The following is a 19392-nucleotide window of genomic DNA, read 5'->3' as shown; positions in this document are numbered from 1 at the left end:
TCTGATTTCTTCAGGCCAATCAATTTTTAGATATACAAATCATGTCTCAAAATGTTTGAAGAGGGGAAGGCCCAGCATATACCACAAAATGATAGAAGTTATAATTACCTCTTTTTGATCTTTCTTTGGGTGTGTTACTGTGAAAACATTTGCAGTATCAGAAGTCCCAGAACTCTGATTGAAGCTGTTTGAATTCTGCCACTGTTCTCTGTTTTTTAATTTGTCTCCCTGCATGAAATGATGCAAATCAGTTGATTTTCCACTTATTTTTTTCCTGACAGTCATTCTTGAAAGGCAAAATTATTTACCAGAATGTAAAACTTCCATTAAGTTTAGACTCATATAATCACAGAATGATTTGGGTGTTTGGTTTGGAAAAGGACTTAAAGATCATGTAGGTTCAACCCCCACTGCCATGAGAAGATAATCTTTCACTAGCAAGCTTTTCTTTATACAAATAATTAAATAGTTTTCCTAAAATGCTTGTAAAAGATTTATGCTTCCAGTTATAGGCAGAAGATCTAAGTGATCAGAATCAGTCCTCAGCCCTTCTGACACTACAAATTCCAAGAAATACCAAACTCCACTGCAGCAGGGAATGAATTTCTGACATCAAATTCTTATGGGCAGGACATTTGAAAGAGCCACGGATGATCCTAAGGTGATCAGCAATTTTTTCTTCTTTGAGAATTTGTCCAAAGAGACTGCACTGATAATGCTTCCTAATATGACCAAAACCATACAAAATGGATCCTGGCAATCCACCTAGACACTGACCATGTGTTCATCCATCCAAAAAAAAAGTTCCCTCCAACCCTAACAGTTCTGTGATTCTGTGAAAACAGTTCCTATAGCTCCTGTGCCATATTTGACAATCCTGTGTGGATGTGACAGACACCTGAAATATCTCCAATATTCCTAAATGCCTCTGTACAGTTGTCATGGCAGTAAAAATGTCTCAGTCACATGCAGAAAGATTTGAGCTGTATCCTGCCCAACACAACAAAATAAAGAGATATAAAGGGGAGTCAAAAGTACCATGGAGGTGATTAAAAAACCCCAAACAATAAAAGAAAAAAGAATTTATTTTTTAAGGTATAGTGTTTCTTTACATTCCCTTTGGATTCTATGAAACTGAGGAGCAACATATAATCAACATGAGAGGCCTGCCTTCCAAAAAATTCAGGTGTAAGGCAAAGGAGACAAAAAGAAAGAATGGCTGTCTAGATTGAGCTTTGTTTATCAACTTACAGTAATAAATGGAAACAAGACAGCCAGAAGCAGAATTTTGTCTGTCATTGAGGAGAATGATTAAAAAGTAAATATTCAACATATCATTAAATAACCAAGACTACTTGATAGCCCTTGTACTAGAAGAACAAAGTAAAGTTGCAGAAATGACAGAAAGGATAATATTTACTGATGAGTCTTCGAGATTGTATTTACAGATGCAAGATACAATCATTTTTCAAAGATCAATATTCCTTACCTGTTTCCTGCATTCTGCAGCTGTGTGCAAAATGTGCCCATCATCACCTTCTGCTGCTGCAATGGGAACACAGGTACTGTGGCTGGTCAAAATTTCTTCATATTTCCTTGCCAGTGAGGAACTCTCGTCCACGTGGCAATGCTCTATATCAAAGGAGCCCTTGTCTATGTATTTCCTGACATCTGTCATGGCATAATTAGTAACCTCTATGCCCTTCCCAGAAACTTCTGCCAAAGTCTTCTTTTTGTCTGTTCTTCTGAGGCTTCCCCTCATTCTTTTGCAGCAGTGATCCCAAATTCTGTCTTTCACAGCCTTCAGGCTCTTGTGAATCTGTGCAATGGCAATCTGGTATTTAGACCCTTCTCCAGGCTCCTCTTGTCCCTCTGTGCCATCAAGGTTGAATGAGCTCAGCAGCAAAGCAATGAACAGGTTGAGCACCTTAAAATAAAGTAAGTTGGAGACACTATTGCTAACAGAAGAGACACCTCAGAGACCCTCAAACTCACTTTCATTAACCACTAATAAATAATAAAATTATTTACTAATACACTGGAATATTGTTATAGCATGATACGGCTCCTTCTGGAAGGACTGGCAGGAGAAAAAAAGGAGGGAAGTGAGAGTTTGGGTATATAAAATATATTTTCACATGCTTTGAAGTCCATAGTGTATAAGGAGGCAGACATGTAGAAAAACAGCATGCAAAGATGAATTTTAATTACATCACCATCAAAAAGGATCTGGTATAGACCAATAAACCAAGCAGATGAAAAAGAATTCATCTGCCAGTAAATTTACATTAGATCTAGAATAAAAATCTGGGTTCTGTAAATTTTTATTACATAGGGGCAACATGTCAAGCATTAAAGGCACTCAACACTTTGGTTATTTGGTCCCACCAACACAAAAGATGAAGACATCTGACACCAAATTATGATAAGCTCTGCACTTCTAAACTTTCCTGGCTAGAAGGAATAATTTTATTTTGCTTCTATGTCTTGTGTGAAAAAGAGAAATAAAAGGGAAAAGGGAAAAAAAGGAGACAGAACAAAACCATATTTCAAGTGACACCCAGAAAAGAGAATAAAGTGAATACTTTTCAAACAGTAAGGTTTATCCTCCAAAGAAAAAAGTAACTGGATGCATTCAATAGGGACTGAAAATTGACTTGAAACTCACCACCAGATTTCCCAGCACCAGGACAAGCAAGAAAATGATGAGACATTTCCTTTTTCCAGCCACTTCCATGCATTCCCACATAGTTTCAATCCATTCTCCACATAATATTCGGAATATAATGAGGATTGAATGACTAAAATCTATCATATGCCAGCGTAATTCGCCATGGGGGTTTATTTTTATAGAGTTTAAGAGATAATCATTGCCCAAAATCTGCATTCCTACTACAGCAAAAATAAATATAGTGATTGCCAAAACCAGAGTGAGGTTACTCAGTGCACCAAATGAGTGTAGAATTATTTTCATAAGAGTATTTAAGGCTGGCCAGGACTTTGCCAATTTGAAGATCCTGAGCTGTAATGAAACACAAGGAAAAAAAAAAGTTAAAACAGCCAAAAGAGCACAGCACACAAGAAAGCCAGACCTCATGCTTACCATAATGCCTTTACTGCAGTATTATCAGTATTTTTTTTCCTCCAATAAAGCCTTTTAATTGTTTTGATGAAATTAAAATCACTCCAATTAAAAGCTCAGGTTGTCTTACTACTTACCAATAAAGAAAACAGATTTAACATATTAATCAGTAAAATCATATGAGGGTATTTCACTGTACAACACATGTACTTTTAAAAAAATATTTTTTTTATAAATAAATAATTACCAGCCTGAAAGGTGACAGATTTGTTCTAAAGCTCGCTAGGCCAATCAAAACAACCACACTATCAAAAACATTCCACTTGTCCTGGAAATAGTAGTAAGGATCTAGAGCAATGATTTTCAAGATCATTTCTACAGTAAAAATCAGGGTGAAGACCTGGAAAGACAAAAATGAAATTCAGAAAAAAAGTCACTGAAAAAGTCTGTCTCTTTATGGGAGTGTCCAAGTATAAATACAGGGTTATAACTCCATTTTCACTCTAATATAGACTTAAATTACCTTGTCACTTAGAGAAATCAGTTCTTGGTAATGTGGTTGCATGCCAGGGTACTCCATAGCCAGGAACAAGGTATTCAAGATAATGCAAACCATGATTAAGAGATCAACAAATGGATTCAAAATTACCAATTTCATCTTCTCTTTGACTGCTCTCCAGAATGGACAGCAATTCCAAATTAGATACTTTTGAGGGAAATTTTTCCAAAATGTAGGACAGTTCAGTTTTGATTCTGTCAGACAAAGAGGGAAAGTGACATATGAATAATCCTTTGTAGAATATCACAGAATGAAGAAAAAGACAATTATTCAATGAAAAGATTGAAAAGTCAATCTCACATGAGCAGAATGGCATCATTGAAAAAAATTGTTTAGCTCATTCTGCACAAACTAATCAGAAACTTATAAAGGTCAGGCAAAATTTACCCTTGGTAATTGTGAGTTACATGAGATATGGGAATATTTCTTTTACTGAAATTCACATTTGGCAGCATAATTTCCCCTAGTTGCTTTTAAAATAATGGTGTTTGTGATAGTTTGATCTCTCAGGTTGAGTTACAGAGTCACCACAGGAAAAGGAGGAAAGAATGACTTACTTGAATTATCTGTAAGAATTGTGGCTGCACTCATTAACCTCTGCCTTCGGACAGGATCATTGATAGCATCCACTGAGACCTCATAGGACAGCAGGATCTGCCTCTGGTTAGGAAGACAGCAGAAGATAATATAACAAGGTAACAAGAAGATATAAAAATTACAATAAAATGTTACAATACTTGCACTATAAAAATTATATCCAGCATGAGATAAATATGCCTTTTGAAATATACATTATAGTGAAGCTTTTACTTGCTGGAAAAACATAAAAAATTATAAAAATATAAAAATATCAGGTGTTTGAAAGCAAAGGACATTTCATCAAAATCAGTATATTTCAAGAATTTTTTTCTTTCTGAGGATGTTTAATTTGCAGTTATAATTCCATTATAAAAGAAGTATAGAAACATTAACAGAGGGCAAGGGAAAAGAATCAATCTGTCTTTCCAGGGAATGATAAAAACAACATACAAAAACAACACTGATCATCAGGTTGAGTAAACTATTGGATATTTAACCATTTTAACTATGAACTACTGATTATTAATAAATAATCATGTGTTAATATGAAAAATAGTCACACAGTTAATAAAAATTATTGAGATTTTTAGCCCTATTAAGCCTATCAAGATCTAACTAATATTGAACTGCATAAAACCAGGTATTGGGACTTTTGTTTTCATTAGAACTACCAGATGACAAAGAATCTGAGAGACTGTCAGTGGAAGGACTGACCACATCACAATGCACTGTACTTCAGTATTGCATCTCAGCACAACTGGATTTGCATAATTTCCTATTTTTTGAGAAGGATAAATGAATAAAAATATATCATAATGTTACCCCAAACTCTTATGATATTATGAATTTTATTAACATATTTTGTAAAACTGTTATTCAGGGAATGAAACTGATATCCTTGGCCTTAAAGGTTTAATAATAATTATTTCTCTTTGTCATTTATATTTTAATGAAAATCTAAGCAAAACTCAGGTGATAGAGCTGTCAGAGAACAGACCTATAAAATGAATTTATAATACAGTGCTAAAATGCCCATTTTCCTCTCTGTTTTGTTTTTTTTTTCTGAATCCAAAAGGCTCCAAAGACTCTTCTAATCATGGCCAGTGCAAGTCACCCTTCATTCCTTTCTCTAAGATTTGGTGTCTCAGAAAACAGAAACCCAGAATAATTTGTGTGTCAGCCTGACTAAAGTTCTCAGCCTTCTTGTTGAAATTCACAGGTGTTAAGGAACCCTCAGAGTTGTGGTTTTGGAAAGGACAAGGACATTTACCCACATTGAACTGGTTACTGCTGCTCATTGATCTTTAGCTGAAGGAAATAACTGTGCATGAGAAGTCCTCTGACAAACTGGGATTTAAAAAAGGGATGTGCACTAGAGAAATAATGTTTATAAACTCATTCTGTCCTACCAAAAATCTTCTACCCAATATGCTTTTTTCTTTGACTTAGCACCTTCAGCCTCTTTTTGTGATGGAAGTAGAGAGGACGTTGTTTGAGGAGTCCTCAGCTGCAGCAGAGCTCATATGACCAGTATTTGTCACAACATGAAATAAACTGCCACGTTTGTTGTAGATTATTTCTATTTGACTAAAGGTAAAAATCTGCATGGGAGCAGCTCACACTGCTTGGATCATGCTTTAGGTTTTCCTAGAGATCTTCAGAGCTTTGTCATTCCCTGGACACAGAGAGGGGAAGGGACCTTGGAAAGGTCTGAAGATGTTATTTCTGAGATATAAAAATCCAGATTACATTTGGCATCCACCAGTGCAGACTTTGTAGCCTTGCAGAAGTAAGGTCTAGGAAATAATTCACATTTATCTCCTGTCTCATACATCTCCTGCAAAATGGTCACAGACTTAGAAGAATGAAGTTAAATAGGAATAATCAGCCATAAAAATGATTTATATACAGAAGATATGACACCTTCCTTCAGAAAAAATATATTTTTCCTGAATAGGTACAATAAAACACTACCATGGGCTGTGGCACAGCATTTCCTTTAAGTGCAGCAGAACCAAACTAGGTTGCAAAATTGAATTATATTCTTAACACAGCAGGGGAAACATTAAAGACACTACAAGAAGCAATGCTTTACTCAAGTAGATGACAGGTGGCTGCCAAGTGGGTGATTTGGATTCATTCAGCTCAAATACTGAATTTATTATAGCTAGGATTATGGAATTTAGAAGAAATTCTGACCATGACGACTGTCAGAATGAGAATTTAATCAATTTTAGCTAGGATTATATGTCTGAGAAAGACTCCCCTTCAAGGATACTTTTCAAACACACGGGAGTTGGAACATTATTTCTCTTAGCTCTGCTATGGGAAAATTTTCATTTTCAGTGAGATGGGTGGAACAATTCTGATGTTCTCTCAGAAGCAAAAGAGAATCTATCACAAGATGAAACCAGTATAAGGGCATTAGAAGCTTTCTTTTTAGATATTGTTGAAAATAATTAAGTAATATGGATAATTGCCTGAGAATTATATTGAAAGATTCAGCTCAAGATTGAAATATCTAAATGAAGATGTTGACAAAGAGCCAGAGAAAAATTAAAGTTGGGATGGTCTTCTAGAAGATACAGCATTTTGTCAGCGGCAAAGGTATTGTGGTAAAACATCTCAAAAAATAAACAAAGAAAGAATACTGAGTCTTAATAGAAGTTTCTTAATGGACTTAAAAATGAGTGGTCAGCAGAGGAGCCAAAAATCACTGCTATAAGGATGTGGAACAATATGTGTGAGATTCAGCCTAATATTTTAGATATCCTTCTTTAATTTATCCATGTGTGTAATGCACTTAAAATTCCAGTAAATGGGATACACATGTTTCTGTTAAGTTTGATTCACATAAATCAATGTTTCTGAAGCCATTTGAGATGGACTATTGAGATATTTGGTAGCTGAGACATCCACAGTAGCAGACATAGCACACAACATCTGTGTCCTTCCAGAGAGGAGGTGAAAGCCAAGTAAGAAACTAGAAAAGCTCTAATGTCACTAGGTATCAATTTGTGACCTGAAAAATTAAATCTCCACTTGACTCTAGGAGTTTAGAACCTAAAACACATGTAGAAACCTTAAAAACCCCAAAAATTCAAACCCTGGACACAATCTAGTTGCCTAAATATAGGAATTTAGTAACATTTGAGATGTTGCAGGGTTTATGAGATATCCACAAAGTGCTGGAAGATGTGCCACAGATACCAAAGACATCTAGAACATCCACCACATGCAAGAGCATCTAAACTGGCATCAGATGCTTAAAGTGAGCAAGTGAATCACACCCCTAAGGTCAGAAATCTTCATACTGAACTAAACTCTATCCTAAATATTCAGGTCAGAGAATGAGCTGTCTGTAGAAAAGAATAATAATTTAAAAAATGAAAATTTTAAAAAATGGTCAGGCCTTTAGGGAAACTCTAAAACCTTAAGAATTTTATACATTTATTTCTGCAGTACAAACAGAGATGTTGACAGGTCTTACCACAGCTCTCAGAGCACAGGTCTATGATGTGCCATAAGTGTACCACTGACAGCCACTTCCAACTTTCCCTTCAGGTGCAGGTAGTGCTGACTCCCTCTGGTCCCAAAATCTCATCCTTGAATTGTCATATCATATGCAAATCTAATGAATGCATTTTCTATTTCAAATACTCACAAGCTTCCTGTGGCAGCGATCGGGCTGAGAACGAAATATTTGCTCCTCCTTTTCCTGGCCATCTGAAATTAAGCTTTGCCTTGAAGTAGGTGTTCCTTTATTACTCTCTTTTCCTTCTGAATTTTTCAAGTCAGCAACTGACATTTCAGGCCCAGCATGCAAGGCCTTACTGCTTTCTTCCACAGCCAACATCTGTTACAGGAAAAGCAAAACATCTGTCTGTTAAATCTAGAAGAATGGACTAGGATCATATATCTGCAATTATTACGTTATCTGAATTATTTGTACTGACAATTCCTAGGTTTCAAATGTTAAACTTCCATCAAAAGACAGGAATACAAAATGCTATTCACAACTCTGAAAGACCAAGCAGGGTTACTTGTGAGCTACTCTAATTTAAGTCTGCCTTTGTCACTTTAAATATTGTATTTTGTATCTGATTTACAAAGTATTATGGTTTGACCTTTCATTTTCCTTTTCTTGATTTGAAAAGGACCTTGAATCCAAGACAGCAGAAGACTAAGGGCTCAAACAAAATGCTAAAATGTTAAATTTTCCTAAATCCTAATCCTGTTGAAAGAAAAACAGAAAGAAGAAAAAAGAAAAACAGAAGGAAGAAAAGCCTAAGCAAAATCTGGCCAGGTGGAATGCCAGGCACAGAAACATTACAGAGCTGTCAACAACTGAAGAGGAGGAACTTGGTAAAATGGTGATGCCTAACACTTCAATGATGAAATTTGATAGTTGCTACAGAATATTTCTTTGTCTTCTTACAAGTCTGACTTTTCTGACTGCTAGCAGTACATCAGAGATATCTTTTATTTAAGGGAGAAGATAAAATGTATCCACTTATGCTTCCTTCCTGCAGTAATATGAGGAAGGGACCCCAGAGAAAGGAATTTTTGGGCACAGTGATAATGATACTGTACAAGAATAGGGCAAACTAAGGAGTGCAGCATCCATGCAATACCATGAAATTTAATTTCTTGCCAGAAAGCCATTCCTGTACAACGTCAGGTCTGCAAATCCTAAAACTTAGTAAGTTTTAACTTGGATTCATGATGGTTTTTTGTATCACAGGAAGGTTTATGTATTTAAACATGTATATACACATGCATATATGCATTTGTAAAGACATAAAGAGAAATGAATTATCTGAAAGTATTATAAGAAGCCCATGTTTAATTCAAAACATTATTTCCCTAATTCACAAACAGAAGAAAACAAAAGGAACTACAGATTATACATGGTAATTTACAAACCTGTTCCTTCTCTATAACTTGTCTGGCATCCTGAAGCAGTTTTTCCTTTGCCTCTGTCTCAGCACGGGTAGCTCTGTTTTCCTCTTCATATGCCATAGTTACCACAGCCAAGATCAGATTGAAGAGATAAAATGAGCAGAAGAAGATGACTGCCATAAAAAAAAAGATGCAGGACATTCCGGATGTACGGATGGTCTATGAGGAAAAGGCAAAGGTGGCAATAAATTCTTAACAAACTAACATTTACAAAGCAATTTCAAAAGAAACTTTAAACAATTTATTTTTCTATGCAATACAAAAGGTTAATGTACTGCAGTGTTTTGAATGAACAACAGTAGGATCTGCTTCTGGTCTTAGTTATACATAAAAATGCATAAAACATACTGCAGAAAAGAATTAACAAATCCCATTCTTAAAATTAAATCAAATATCTTCAAGCAAATCAGGCAAATGATCATCAACATTTAAGCTTTGAGAAACAACCTCATCTGCAAAGACATGAACAGGTGACTGTGGAAGAAGTTAATGAAACTCAGTAATAAAGATGAAAGCTAGGATTATCTACATAATCATGAAAGATGTTTTAATTACAGAATCAGAGGCAGCATTTAGACTGATCATCTTATTATATTTTTATTAAATGGTGGTAGAGGAGATAGTTCAAAATTAAGCTCTGAGACATTAAAAAACTAAAAGTAACATGACCTTCAAATGGCAAAAGATGTTGCATCCATTTTAAAAATTCTTAGGTAATAAAGGCTGATGGAAAAAATATTTAAAATGGAGCAATATGAAAGGTACAAAATAAGGCAGAGTATTGTTCCTGTCTGGCAAAGGTACTGTATAGACATATGGGATCCAGGAAGTTCTCTACAGGTTATTTTTACATAACTTTTTACAAAAAAATCACAGAATCGAGAAGTTACATTCAACTCACAGAATCAAAACATAAAGTCTCCAATTCTTTTAGTACCATGTTGTCAAAAATGAAAGTGTGCATGTTGAACCCAAATGTTCAGCACTTAAAAGGAAGACAAACAGCAAATGTGACAAATCCTTACATTCCCTGCAGCAGCAGGGAGCTCCCTGGCTGGATCTGCTCCATATCCCAATCCTTGGGTGGTTACATACAAATATTTAACTCTTATTTAGCTCTTAAGCACCGACCCCAATGTGTTCTCCAACAAAACTATGAGCATTCACAGCAGGGCTGCTCCCACCCAACATCACTCACAGAAGGTGTTACAGCTCAGTCACTTGACACTACTGCTTTAATATTTACACTGATTTTAGAAGAAAATTGGTGTCAGTCATGTTAAACCCAATGCAGACTTTTCTAGTAGACATAAAGCTCTGAATTGCACATCTAAAGTCATTCCAGCAGGTAAAAAAAGTACCCACTTGTCTGTAGAGACGCTCCCAGTAGTCCTGGGTCATCAGACGGAACACAGAGAGGAAAGCCCAGCCAAAATGGTCAAAACTTGTATAACCAAAGTCAGGATTGTTCCCAATCTTCTCACAGGTGTAGTTTTCTGGACACCCCTTTCTAACCATAAAGGAAATGTTAAACAATACTTATGTGGAGATTCAATTGAATCTGAAAGCAGCCAATACACAGTGACAAATAAAGATTTACTCAGTTTGTCTGCAAAGAGGTTTCATTATTCCCCAAAATATCCTGCCAGAAGGGCTGTTTAACATCTAACCAGCCCAGAAAACCATTTGTCTAGTAAAGAAAACTAGACAGAAACCTTAGTTTGGACTAGACAAAAACTCTCACTGACGTAGGATATGTCCAAACAAATACAGAGAGTGGAGAAAAATGGAAATATCTTTACTTTTAATAATTCACCAAGATGAGGAGAGGAGAATTTAACAACATCTAAAAAGTCTTTAGTGATCTGTTCCCCTTCTCATTTATATCATTGTACCTTACCACTGTACTCCCAGTGGTTAGCAACAAAATACATATAAAATCGGCTGCATTCTTGTACTTCATTTCTTTTCGGTTGTGAAATATGTGGTTTTTAATTTAATAACACACACACTGATGAATTTTTTCCTCCTGAAAAATCATCACCATTCTTTTAGACCAATAGTTCATCTGGAGGAAAAAATTAAGTACAAAAACTGCTCTGTTCACTTACCTGGGATCTGCACTGTACCCACACAGCAATATTTCAGAAGTGTCTTCCAATCTGTAGCAGAGATCTAATGAAAAAAAAATTCAAAGAATCATAAAATCAGAAGTTCTCAGTTTTTACAACTTTCTGACAGTAAACCAAACATTACTGCACATCATAAGCATTCAGAAGGATCAAACCTCTGTGAAAGATCCTTTCCCAACAGAACTGATTCTCAGCAGTCTCTCTCTCTGGCAATTTAAAATAAATAGTAACAATTTGCTGCACAACTAACAATATAAGGTTTTATTTGATCTTTGGTAAAAATAAGAATCCCTATGAGAAGTGGACAAAATCCATGAAATACTGAGTAAGTGATGGAAAAAATCATTCCCTGTGCAGTACCCCTAAAATTAATATCCCTGTGTAATGCACAGATAAAGAAAATGCTTATAGAAAACTCAGTCCCTTCTATCCCACAGGCTGCTGATCTTTCTCCAAATCAAAGATTCACTAATTTCATATTCAGTTGTCCCAGAGACTTCAAACTACTACTTGTGAAAATGGAAGGACAAACCTTCCTGGAAGAAATAGATGCAACTATATAATAATATCCCTGTGAAAAATCAATACATACATAGGAATATACACAGGTTATGTAAAGGGAGAAAATAAAAACATTTACCTGTATCACTTGGTAGATGTATCTTGGGATCCTTACATAATGAGTCATTGTACTGAGTTACATCGAGGACACATTTGGCTTGTAAATTGCCAATAAAAAGCTGGAGGCCTATTAGTGCAAATACACTCAAGCAAAAAACAGTCAGGATCAGCACATCCAAGAGCTTCTTAACAGACTCAACAAGTGAATTTACAATGACTTTCAGACCTAGGAAAATGAGATCCAATAACATAGAAAGTGAGAAAAGGAATGCAGTGATGCTCCTATATAACAAGACATGACAGCTGCAAGTTAAAGACAAAGGAAAAGTATTGATGTGTGGCTTTTACACTAATATTAAACACCGTCAATTTTCATTAATGCTATAATTTCATCAAAAAATCAAATTATATTTGAAATTACGTGGAATGATAAAGTTAATATATATTAGGACCATGAGATATAGAGTAATTTATAGATTTTCAAGTGCGTTTTTGCAGTTGGACTCTGAAACCATTCTTTGGTACCCCAATTAAGGACACAACTTACAAAAATATTGAATATCTGGATGGCATATGCAACATACTGTTGAAAGTATTACACACAATCTAGACAGTGGCTGTGGTCAGTAAGGAAACAAATGAAAGTCTCTCAAATTTGTGAAATCAGCATTCTGGGAAATAAACCAGACAAGGTTTAGCTAATGAGGTGGAACATGAAACCAGAAACATGGTGGTTCAGATATATTATGTTAGGAAAACATATTACATACAGCTGGCTGCTCCAGGAAGACAAATGAAAGAGACAAAGGCACTGGGATAAATAAAAATGCACATCAGTGATAGGATAAAAAAAAATGCAGAATATAATTTTGCCTTTGTCAAAACCATTTGAAGGAAAGATGATTTAAAAAGTTGTGTTAGGTTGCTGCTGAGGATGCAAAAGAGTCACACCTTGGGGTCACTAAAAGTGACCAGAGAACTAGAAGACAAGAACAGGAGTGGAATTAGAATTCTGGTGAAGCAGAGAGATAATCAGTAAGATGTGCTGTTCCTTACCTGGTATTACTGAAATAGCTTTCAAAGTCCTCAGTACTCTGAAAGTTCGAAGAATTGAAACATTGCCAACACTATGAAATGTAGTAATGTACCTGTAAAATTAACCCACACTGAATTGAATGACAAAGAGGGAGGTTTTCAAAGCATTGGCTTATGGAGCAGGCAGTAATGAATACACTGCAGAAAATAAACAAGTCAAATATGTCCTAAGATACATGCCTAAAATTAGGAATATAAGTTCATTTCTAAGCATGGGTATAAAGTAAAGGGACTTTGGAGGAGTGCCTCTGAAAAGAAATACAGTTAGCTCCTACTTAGTGTGGATTTGGATGCCTTAACTTTGGAAGAGTTTATCCATCAAAATGTCAAATATAAAACTGCCAATCACAACCACACTCTTACAGTGTGACTTTTCTCATGAAAGTACATGTTGCAGCTATCTCAAAACAAAATACACACTTCAGGAGAAGGACGTTGAGCAACAGTAGATTTATAATGTGTTTATTCTGTACCACATAGGTCTTTCTAACCTTTAACAGTCAGTGAGAACTTGAGTTCGGCAACTTGTTTCAATTTTAATATTTCAACAATTAGAAAATTTCATCAAATCAGTATTTTAAAGCATTGCATATTCCATACAGCACTTTAACAGGTTGCCCCAAATTTTCTAAGACTTCTTTCATGTCAGAAAGGACATGAATTGTGACTCATCTCATGACAAGGTCATAACTGGTAACAGAATTCCTTTAAAAGTAAAGTCTCAATAACAAAATCTGACGCAACAATGGCTGAAAAGGCAACCTCCCCCTCAAAGCATGACTTTGTCAGCAGCAGATCAGAGCACATTGGCTTTGCCTAGTCTGTAAGATTTAGTAATTAATAGGCTTTTTTTTTTTTTAATTGTACTATAAGACATGGAAAAAAACAGGTGGAGTTGTTATATTGTAAAGTTGAACACTAATTAATTAAGCATGCAGGTAGGGAAAAAGGACTATACATTAAATTTTTCATGCAGCTCTTGGACTGCCTTGATAGTTGCAACTATCAGGAGCCACCTAGTGATAGATGCTGCTGATAAACAATATTCAAGCTCCTTAGCAGTTCATGCTTGCCCATAAGAATAATTGTTCAATACATATAGATGTGTGCGATGACACCTGTGTACATATAATCTATTATTTACAAATGAGGAAAAAACCTACATATAATGTTACAAAGTACTCCTTTTTTATTCTGCCACCTGACAAATTCATTTGGTGCCTTTAACTCTCATTATAGGAAGAAAAATATTATTTTTTCTCTTTTTGTCTCTGCCATACACTTGTGTGTTCCTCCTCTGCAATTGTCTTTTTAGGTGAGTTTTACTCTATTTTGTTTTTTTGTATGTGGAATTACAGATATACATATTCACTGCATCTTTTTTAATTCTGACATCTTTTGACATGTGTGGAGCAAAACTACACAAAGTCCTGAATTAAAATACAGGCTACACTGAGAAATAATGTGTGCTCTGCTTCTTTGCTTCTTACCCATGATGTCTTCATTTTCTGCCTCCCTCTCTGACTGTGACTGCAGCCTGGGGTGGTGCTTTTACAAAACTGTCTGTTTAAAATCCAACATCATCTCCCCAACAAGTGGAGGCTATTCCAGAGCCCATACATGAATTTATATGTAAAGCAAGGTGTGTTCTTTCCTGAGCATCATTTGACACTGGGATTTCATCAGTTATTTACCACCAAATCATTCAACACCTTTTGACCCATTTTGGACCTTTCTCAAATGAGTTTCATCTGCCCTAGAGTACAGCTAAGACACCATAAAGAGGCAGGTTTGGTTTGGGCTGTTTATGCAATTACCTCTTGACAAAATTCAAATATAGACTAAATTGAGAACAATCACACAGTTCTACAATGAGCTTTTAATATAGGTCTTACTTTAAAGTCTGTTTTTCTCATTGCAGACATGTAAAATGTGATTCAAGCACAGTTTAGCAGGGAGGATGCCAACAACTGTAAGGAATTTCAGCAACACCAAATGTTATTTTCTCCGTGGTTTTGTCCCCTGAGTGTAAAAGAAAAACTGAGTTTACTTACATTACAATAATGATAAAAAAATCCAAGCAGTTCCATGGATCTCGAAGAAAAGTAAATTCACTCCAAACAAATCCTCTTGCTACTACTTTAATCAATATTTCAATAGTATATATAGCAGTGAAAACATGCCTGAGGAGGAAAATGTATTTTAAAGTTACAGAAATAAAAATAGCCATGAGACTGATACAGATTTGGGCACATTTCTATCTTTTATCTGATTTAGTTCCTGAATGGAGATAAAGGCAGAAAATGTGAAGCAAAATAGGATAGGTTGCATTACTTTCAGAAGCACCATGGGGACAAGATATCTCCCTGAATTTTAGTAAATTTTCCATATAAATCTACAAACACAAACATTCACATTAGCATATGATGCTATTTCTGGATGAAAGACAGCTCACATTTCCTTAGGAAAACAATTTCAAGACCGTGTTTATGTTCTAAAGCAGGCTGGAAAATTTCAAAGCCTGGCCATTCTGGAAGAACAATAACAACAAAGATTTATTTCAGCCTGTAAAGTTTGCACATTTTATATATTTATTCTGACAAATACACTATAACTGAAAGAAATCCTATAGAAAATTAAGTTATCACTGTGCTTACTCCAAATAAAAGGAATTAAAATTATAGAACTTTGGAGGCTCCAGGCACATTATCTAGATTTAATTCTGGAATATGAACTCAAGTTACACTGGATACAGTGCACAAGTACCAAAGGAAGCAGGACATTACAAATAAATATCTTCCTAGTGGGAACAACTGACTCAGGAGAGTCACCAGGAAACAGAGGAAAGCACAGAATGAATATTTATTTATTTATAGCTTTTGTATGAGGCAACTACAACAGTCATTCAGGTTATTGCTGTAGAATGAGAGATATTAAGTTAAAATCCTACTGCACAATCTCTCAAAATGATTTAATCCTCAAAAGGAAAAATAGGCCAACCTCCTATGTTACACCAGATGGCAAAATTAGGCAAGACAGAAAAAAGGGCATATGGTGAGACTCTAAGAAAAGGCACTGAATCTCCACAAAAGACTGGGTGATATAATAACAATCCTCAGCCTTCCTCAGGGGTCTGTCTAGCTGAGAATTTTCAAGCTCCAGAATTAGACCATTGCATTATTTACATTTTTCAGTCCTGCATGTTAGTATCCTTGGAAAAATAGTAAGAACATGGCCAGTGAGGTACTTACTCAGTCCAGTAGGCTTCTGTGAGAAGGTGAGGGATAGTCATAGCCATACAATTGAGTAACACAGTAAATGTAATAATGCCAAGAAACACTGTGACTCCTAAGTCAAGGAAAAAACCTCTAGATTATACAAAACGAAGCTCATGCAAATTGCTGATTTCCACACACAAAAACCATGCAAGCATTCAAACAATAACTTTTCATTTGAATATGCTCAGAACTTTTCATGGGTTTTCCAAGGAAACTTATAACAGAATCATAAATTATCCTGAGTTGGAAGGGGCCCACATGGATCACCAAAATCCAATTGCTATCCTTGCACAGGACTAACCCAAGAATCCCCCATCAAGACCAAATCTTCTCAGCTGGGTAAAATTAATGTTTTAAATATAAAAATTAATTATCAGCATGTGGAGACAGTTTTGGAAGTTAGGACACTAGTGGAACATAACATGTTTGACATGTTCAGACGTTCACCTAAAAAGACCTATTTCCACTAATTAATATTTCTAAATAAAGCAGAAAAAGCAGAAAGAGAGGAACAGAATGACAGAAAATGGCACAGAATATTTTAAGACTCACATCAGGCAAACCAATGAAAGGATATGAATGGATCAGAATTTTAATTGCATTTTTTCTGACAGGATTAAAAGGATCAAATATAAACAAGGCAGGTGTGGCACTAAACCGGAAAATAGTCCTCCTTTTATTTAACACCATAAAAGTCTATTTAAAAAAAAAAAAAGAATTCATAGTACGCAAAACATTTGAATGAATTTAAAATTTCTGCAAAAATACATGTTCAGTTTTTTAAGTCTGCATCTAGAGCTATATCTAACTGCAGTTAGGAGTACAGCTTTCTTTTATTCTTATTTGGAGCTGTGACCTGATTATACACATTTTGAAGGAAAAACAGCAGCTCTATCGAAGTTCATTATTGCCTGAGAGGAAGAAGCCATAATGGGAATGAATATGAAGAGCAAGTAATCATATTCATTTGGTCAAAGTAATTAAATTACTACTCTGGGACTGTAACAATGGTCTTAATACCTCTTAGACAGCGTTACAGGCTACAAGAGATTATTTACAAGGTGCAGATTGTGTAGCACTGCCAAAATCGTGGATAGTCAAAGCAAATTTTTAATTTTGAAATATATCTATATTGTCACATAACACTGTAAATTCCCTCTATGCTACCCTAAGGTCCTTGCAGCTCAGCACTTTTTCCATATAGTAAAAATGAAATCTCTTGAATGAAAACCACAGTTTCCTAACTTTAATATAAATTTCTTCAACTCAATCAACTTTAGTTCTGCTTCATCAATAGTATCACTTTGATGACTTTGAGAAAAAAGTATCTGGAAGATCAAAGTCTAAAGCATGTTCTCTGATAAAATTATTACACTCCAATACATTGTTGGGATATATTAAAACAGCAGCTAGGACTGGATGGAACCTTCTACTCTTCAGATCAACTCTTGACAGTAATTTAATAGAAGTATTTAATTTAGAAGGGATTCCTAGACTATCTACTTTATACACTGTTATAGTCAGTATCACCAACCACTTCGGAATAGCATGAAGTATGTGCAATATAAATATGGAACAATAAACAAAGCCAGTGAGACAAAGTTACAGCAAATTAATTTAAGACAATGAAAATACATAGGTTTTCTACACAAAATACTGGAAATATCTCAAATGTGCCTTCCTTAATTTGTATAGTATTTGTAATTCAGTGAAAGCATTTGCAATTCCAGTGTGACTGACTGTTGGACAGGCACTGTTTATACAAGAGGGAGCTCAGCCCCACAGGCATCAGAGAAACTGCTCTGGAAAACAAAGCATCACTAATCCCAGAATATATTTACTATTAAAGTGCACCAATCACATATGTTTTCATAATTTATTTTGATTCTTGACTGGAACTTAAAATACCTCTTAATTCCATAATGCAGAACATATCTTAGAACTCCCCCCCAAAAGTTGTCAGTAATGTTCAAAGCTCTGTCTACAGAGCAATCAAACCCCAGGACCTCCTGAATAGAGCTTTTATTATCTCTTAGGAGCTCAGCAGGCAAAAATTTAAAAAAAAAGCTTTGGGAAGTTTTAACCTTGTGATCACTGTAGTATGGATCAAAATCCTCCAGGGGTTCCCCAACCAGCTCTTCAGGAATGTCCCCATACAGAGATGGCAACGTTTTGCAAATTTTCAGGTCCAGCTGAGGAGTAAGTTTATCTTCTTCAACTCCTTGCTCCTTTTTCTTCTCTTTAACTTTGACTTGCTTCTTTTTTTTGTTGGCAATCCTTTCCTCAATTGCTGCCAAGGATTCAGGGGTGAATCGTCGAAATCTGTTAGTTTCTGATGGCCAAAACAAGGGATCCATTTTTCTTTGTGAGTGTTTGTCTCCAGTGCTAGAGGTAACTTAAGAAAGAAAGCTCTTGAGAGTTACAGAATACCAGAAATAACACACAGCTTTAATATCTATTAGATAAATGATTTTTTATTTCTCTGAAACTTTGTATCAAAATAGAATAAAATAGAATAGAATATGAATAGACTATTTCAATTGAAAAGAATCTACAATGACCATCCAACCCAACTGCCTGACCAGTTCAGGGCTGACCATGGTAACACTGACGAGTGCTTAACTCTTAAACACTGACAAGGCTGGGGCATCAAGCATCCACCTAGGAAGCCTGCTCCAATGTTTGACCACCCTTTTGGCAAAGAAACATTTCCTCATGTTCCATGTAAACCCCCTGCAGTGTGGCTTTGGATCATTCCCACATGTCCTATCACTGGATCCCAGGGAGAAGAGCTCAGCACCTCATTCTCCATTTCCCCTCCTCAGGAAGCTGTAGATGATTCACTGACAGCGATGAGGCCACCCCTCAGCTGTGGCAGCACATTTCTCTCCCTCTCAGGACTTTTCATAGAGGTGCATAGAGAGAAATGAAAGAGAAAACAATTTCTTTTTCTGCTTCTTGTTTTTCCTATGTGGAATGTGTTTGGAGAATTGTTTATCTGGAGTGATGGCTTGATTGGATTCTGGTGAGGATTGTTTGAGCCTGATGGCCAATCCAACACACCTGGGGCTGGACTCTGGAAAG

The 19392-nt window shown here is 35.7% G+C and overlaps 1 protein-coding gene across 1 annotated transcript in view; it reads right to left on the bottom strand.

Annotated features, from left to right (window-relative positions):
- LOC100223270 (sodium channel protein type 5 subunit alpha) overlaps positions 1-19392 on the bottom strand; it is a 39384-nt gene that overhangs the window by 13576 nt on the left and 6416 nt on the right. The window contains exons 3-18 of the mRNA XM_072925292.1: positions 18393-18703; positions 16886-17004; positions 16282-16371; positions 15085-15213; positions 12992-13083; positions 11955-12161; positions 11294-11357; positions 10548-10692; positions 9147-9341; positions 7885-8076; positions 4199-4301; positions 3606-3835; positions 3330-3482; positions 2669-3022; positions 1490-1927; positions 109-228 (exon numbers count right to left, since the gene is read on the bottom strand). Of these exons, the coding sequence (XP_072781393.1) occupies positions 109-228; positions 1490-1927; positions 2669-3022; positions 3330-3482; positions 3606-3835; positions 4199-4301; positions 7885-8076; positions 9147-9341; positions 10548-10692; positions 11294-11357; positions 11955-12161; positions 12992-13083; positions 15085-15213; positions 16282-16371; positions 16886-17004; positions 18393-18665 (2904 nt within the window). The 5' untranslated portion in view covers positions 18666-18703. The remainder of the gene's footprint in view (positions 1-108; positions 229-1489; positions 1928-2668; positions 3023-3329; positions 3483-3605; positions 3836-4198; positions 4302-7884; positions 8077-9146; positions 9342-10547; positions 10693-11293; positions 11358-11954; positions 12162-12991; positions 13084-15084; positions 15214-16281; positions 16372-16885; positions 17005-18392; positions 18704-19392) is intronic.

The sequence above is a fragment of the Taeniopygia guttata genome, chromosome 2 (genome assembly GCF_048771995.1).
Source record: "Taeniopygia guttata chromosome 2, bTaeGut7.mat, whole genome shotgun sequence".
NCBI classification, from domain to species: Eukaryota; Metazoa; Chordata; class Aves; order Passeriformes; family Estrildidae; genus Taeniopygia; species Taeniopygia guttata.
Note: the sequence above shows the minus strand (reverse complement) of the source record. Positions and strands in the feature narration are given on the sequence as shown.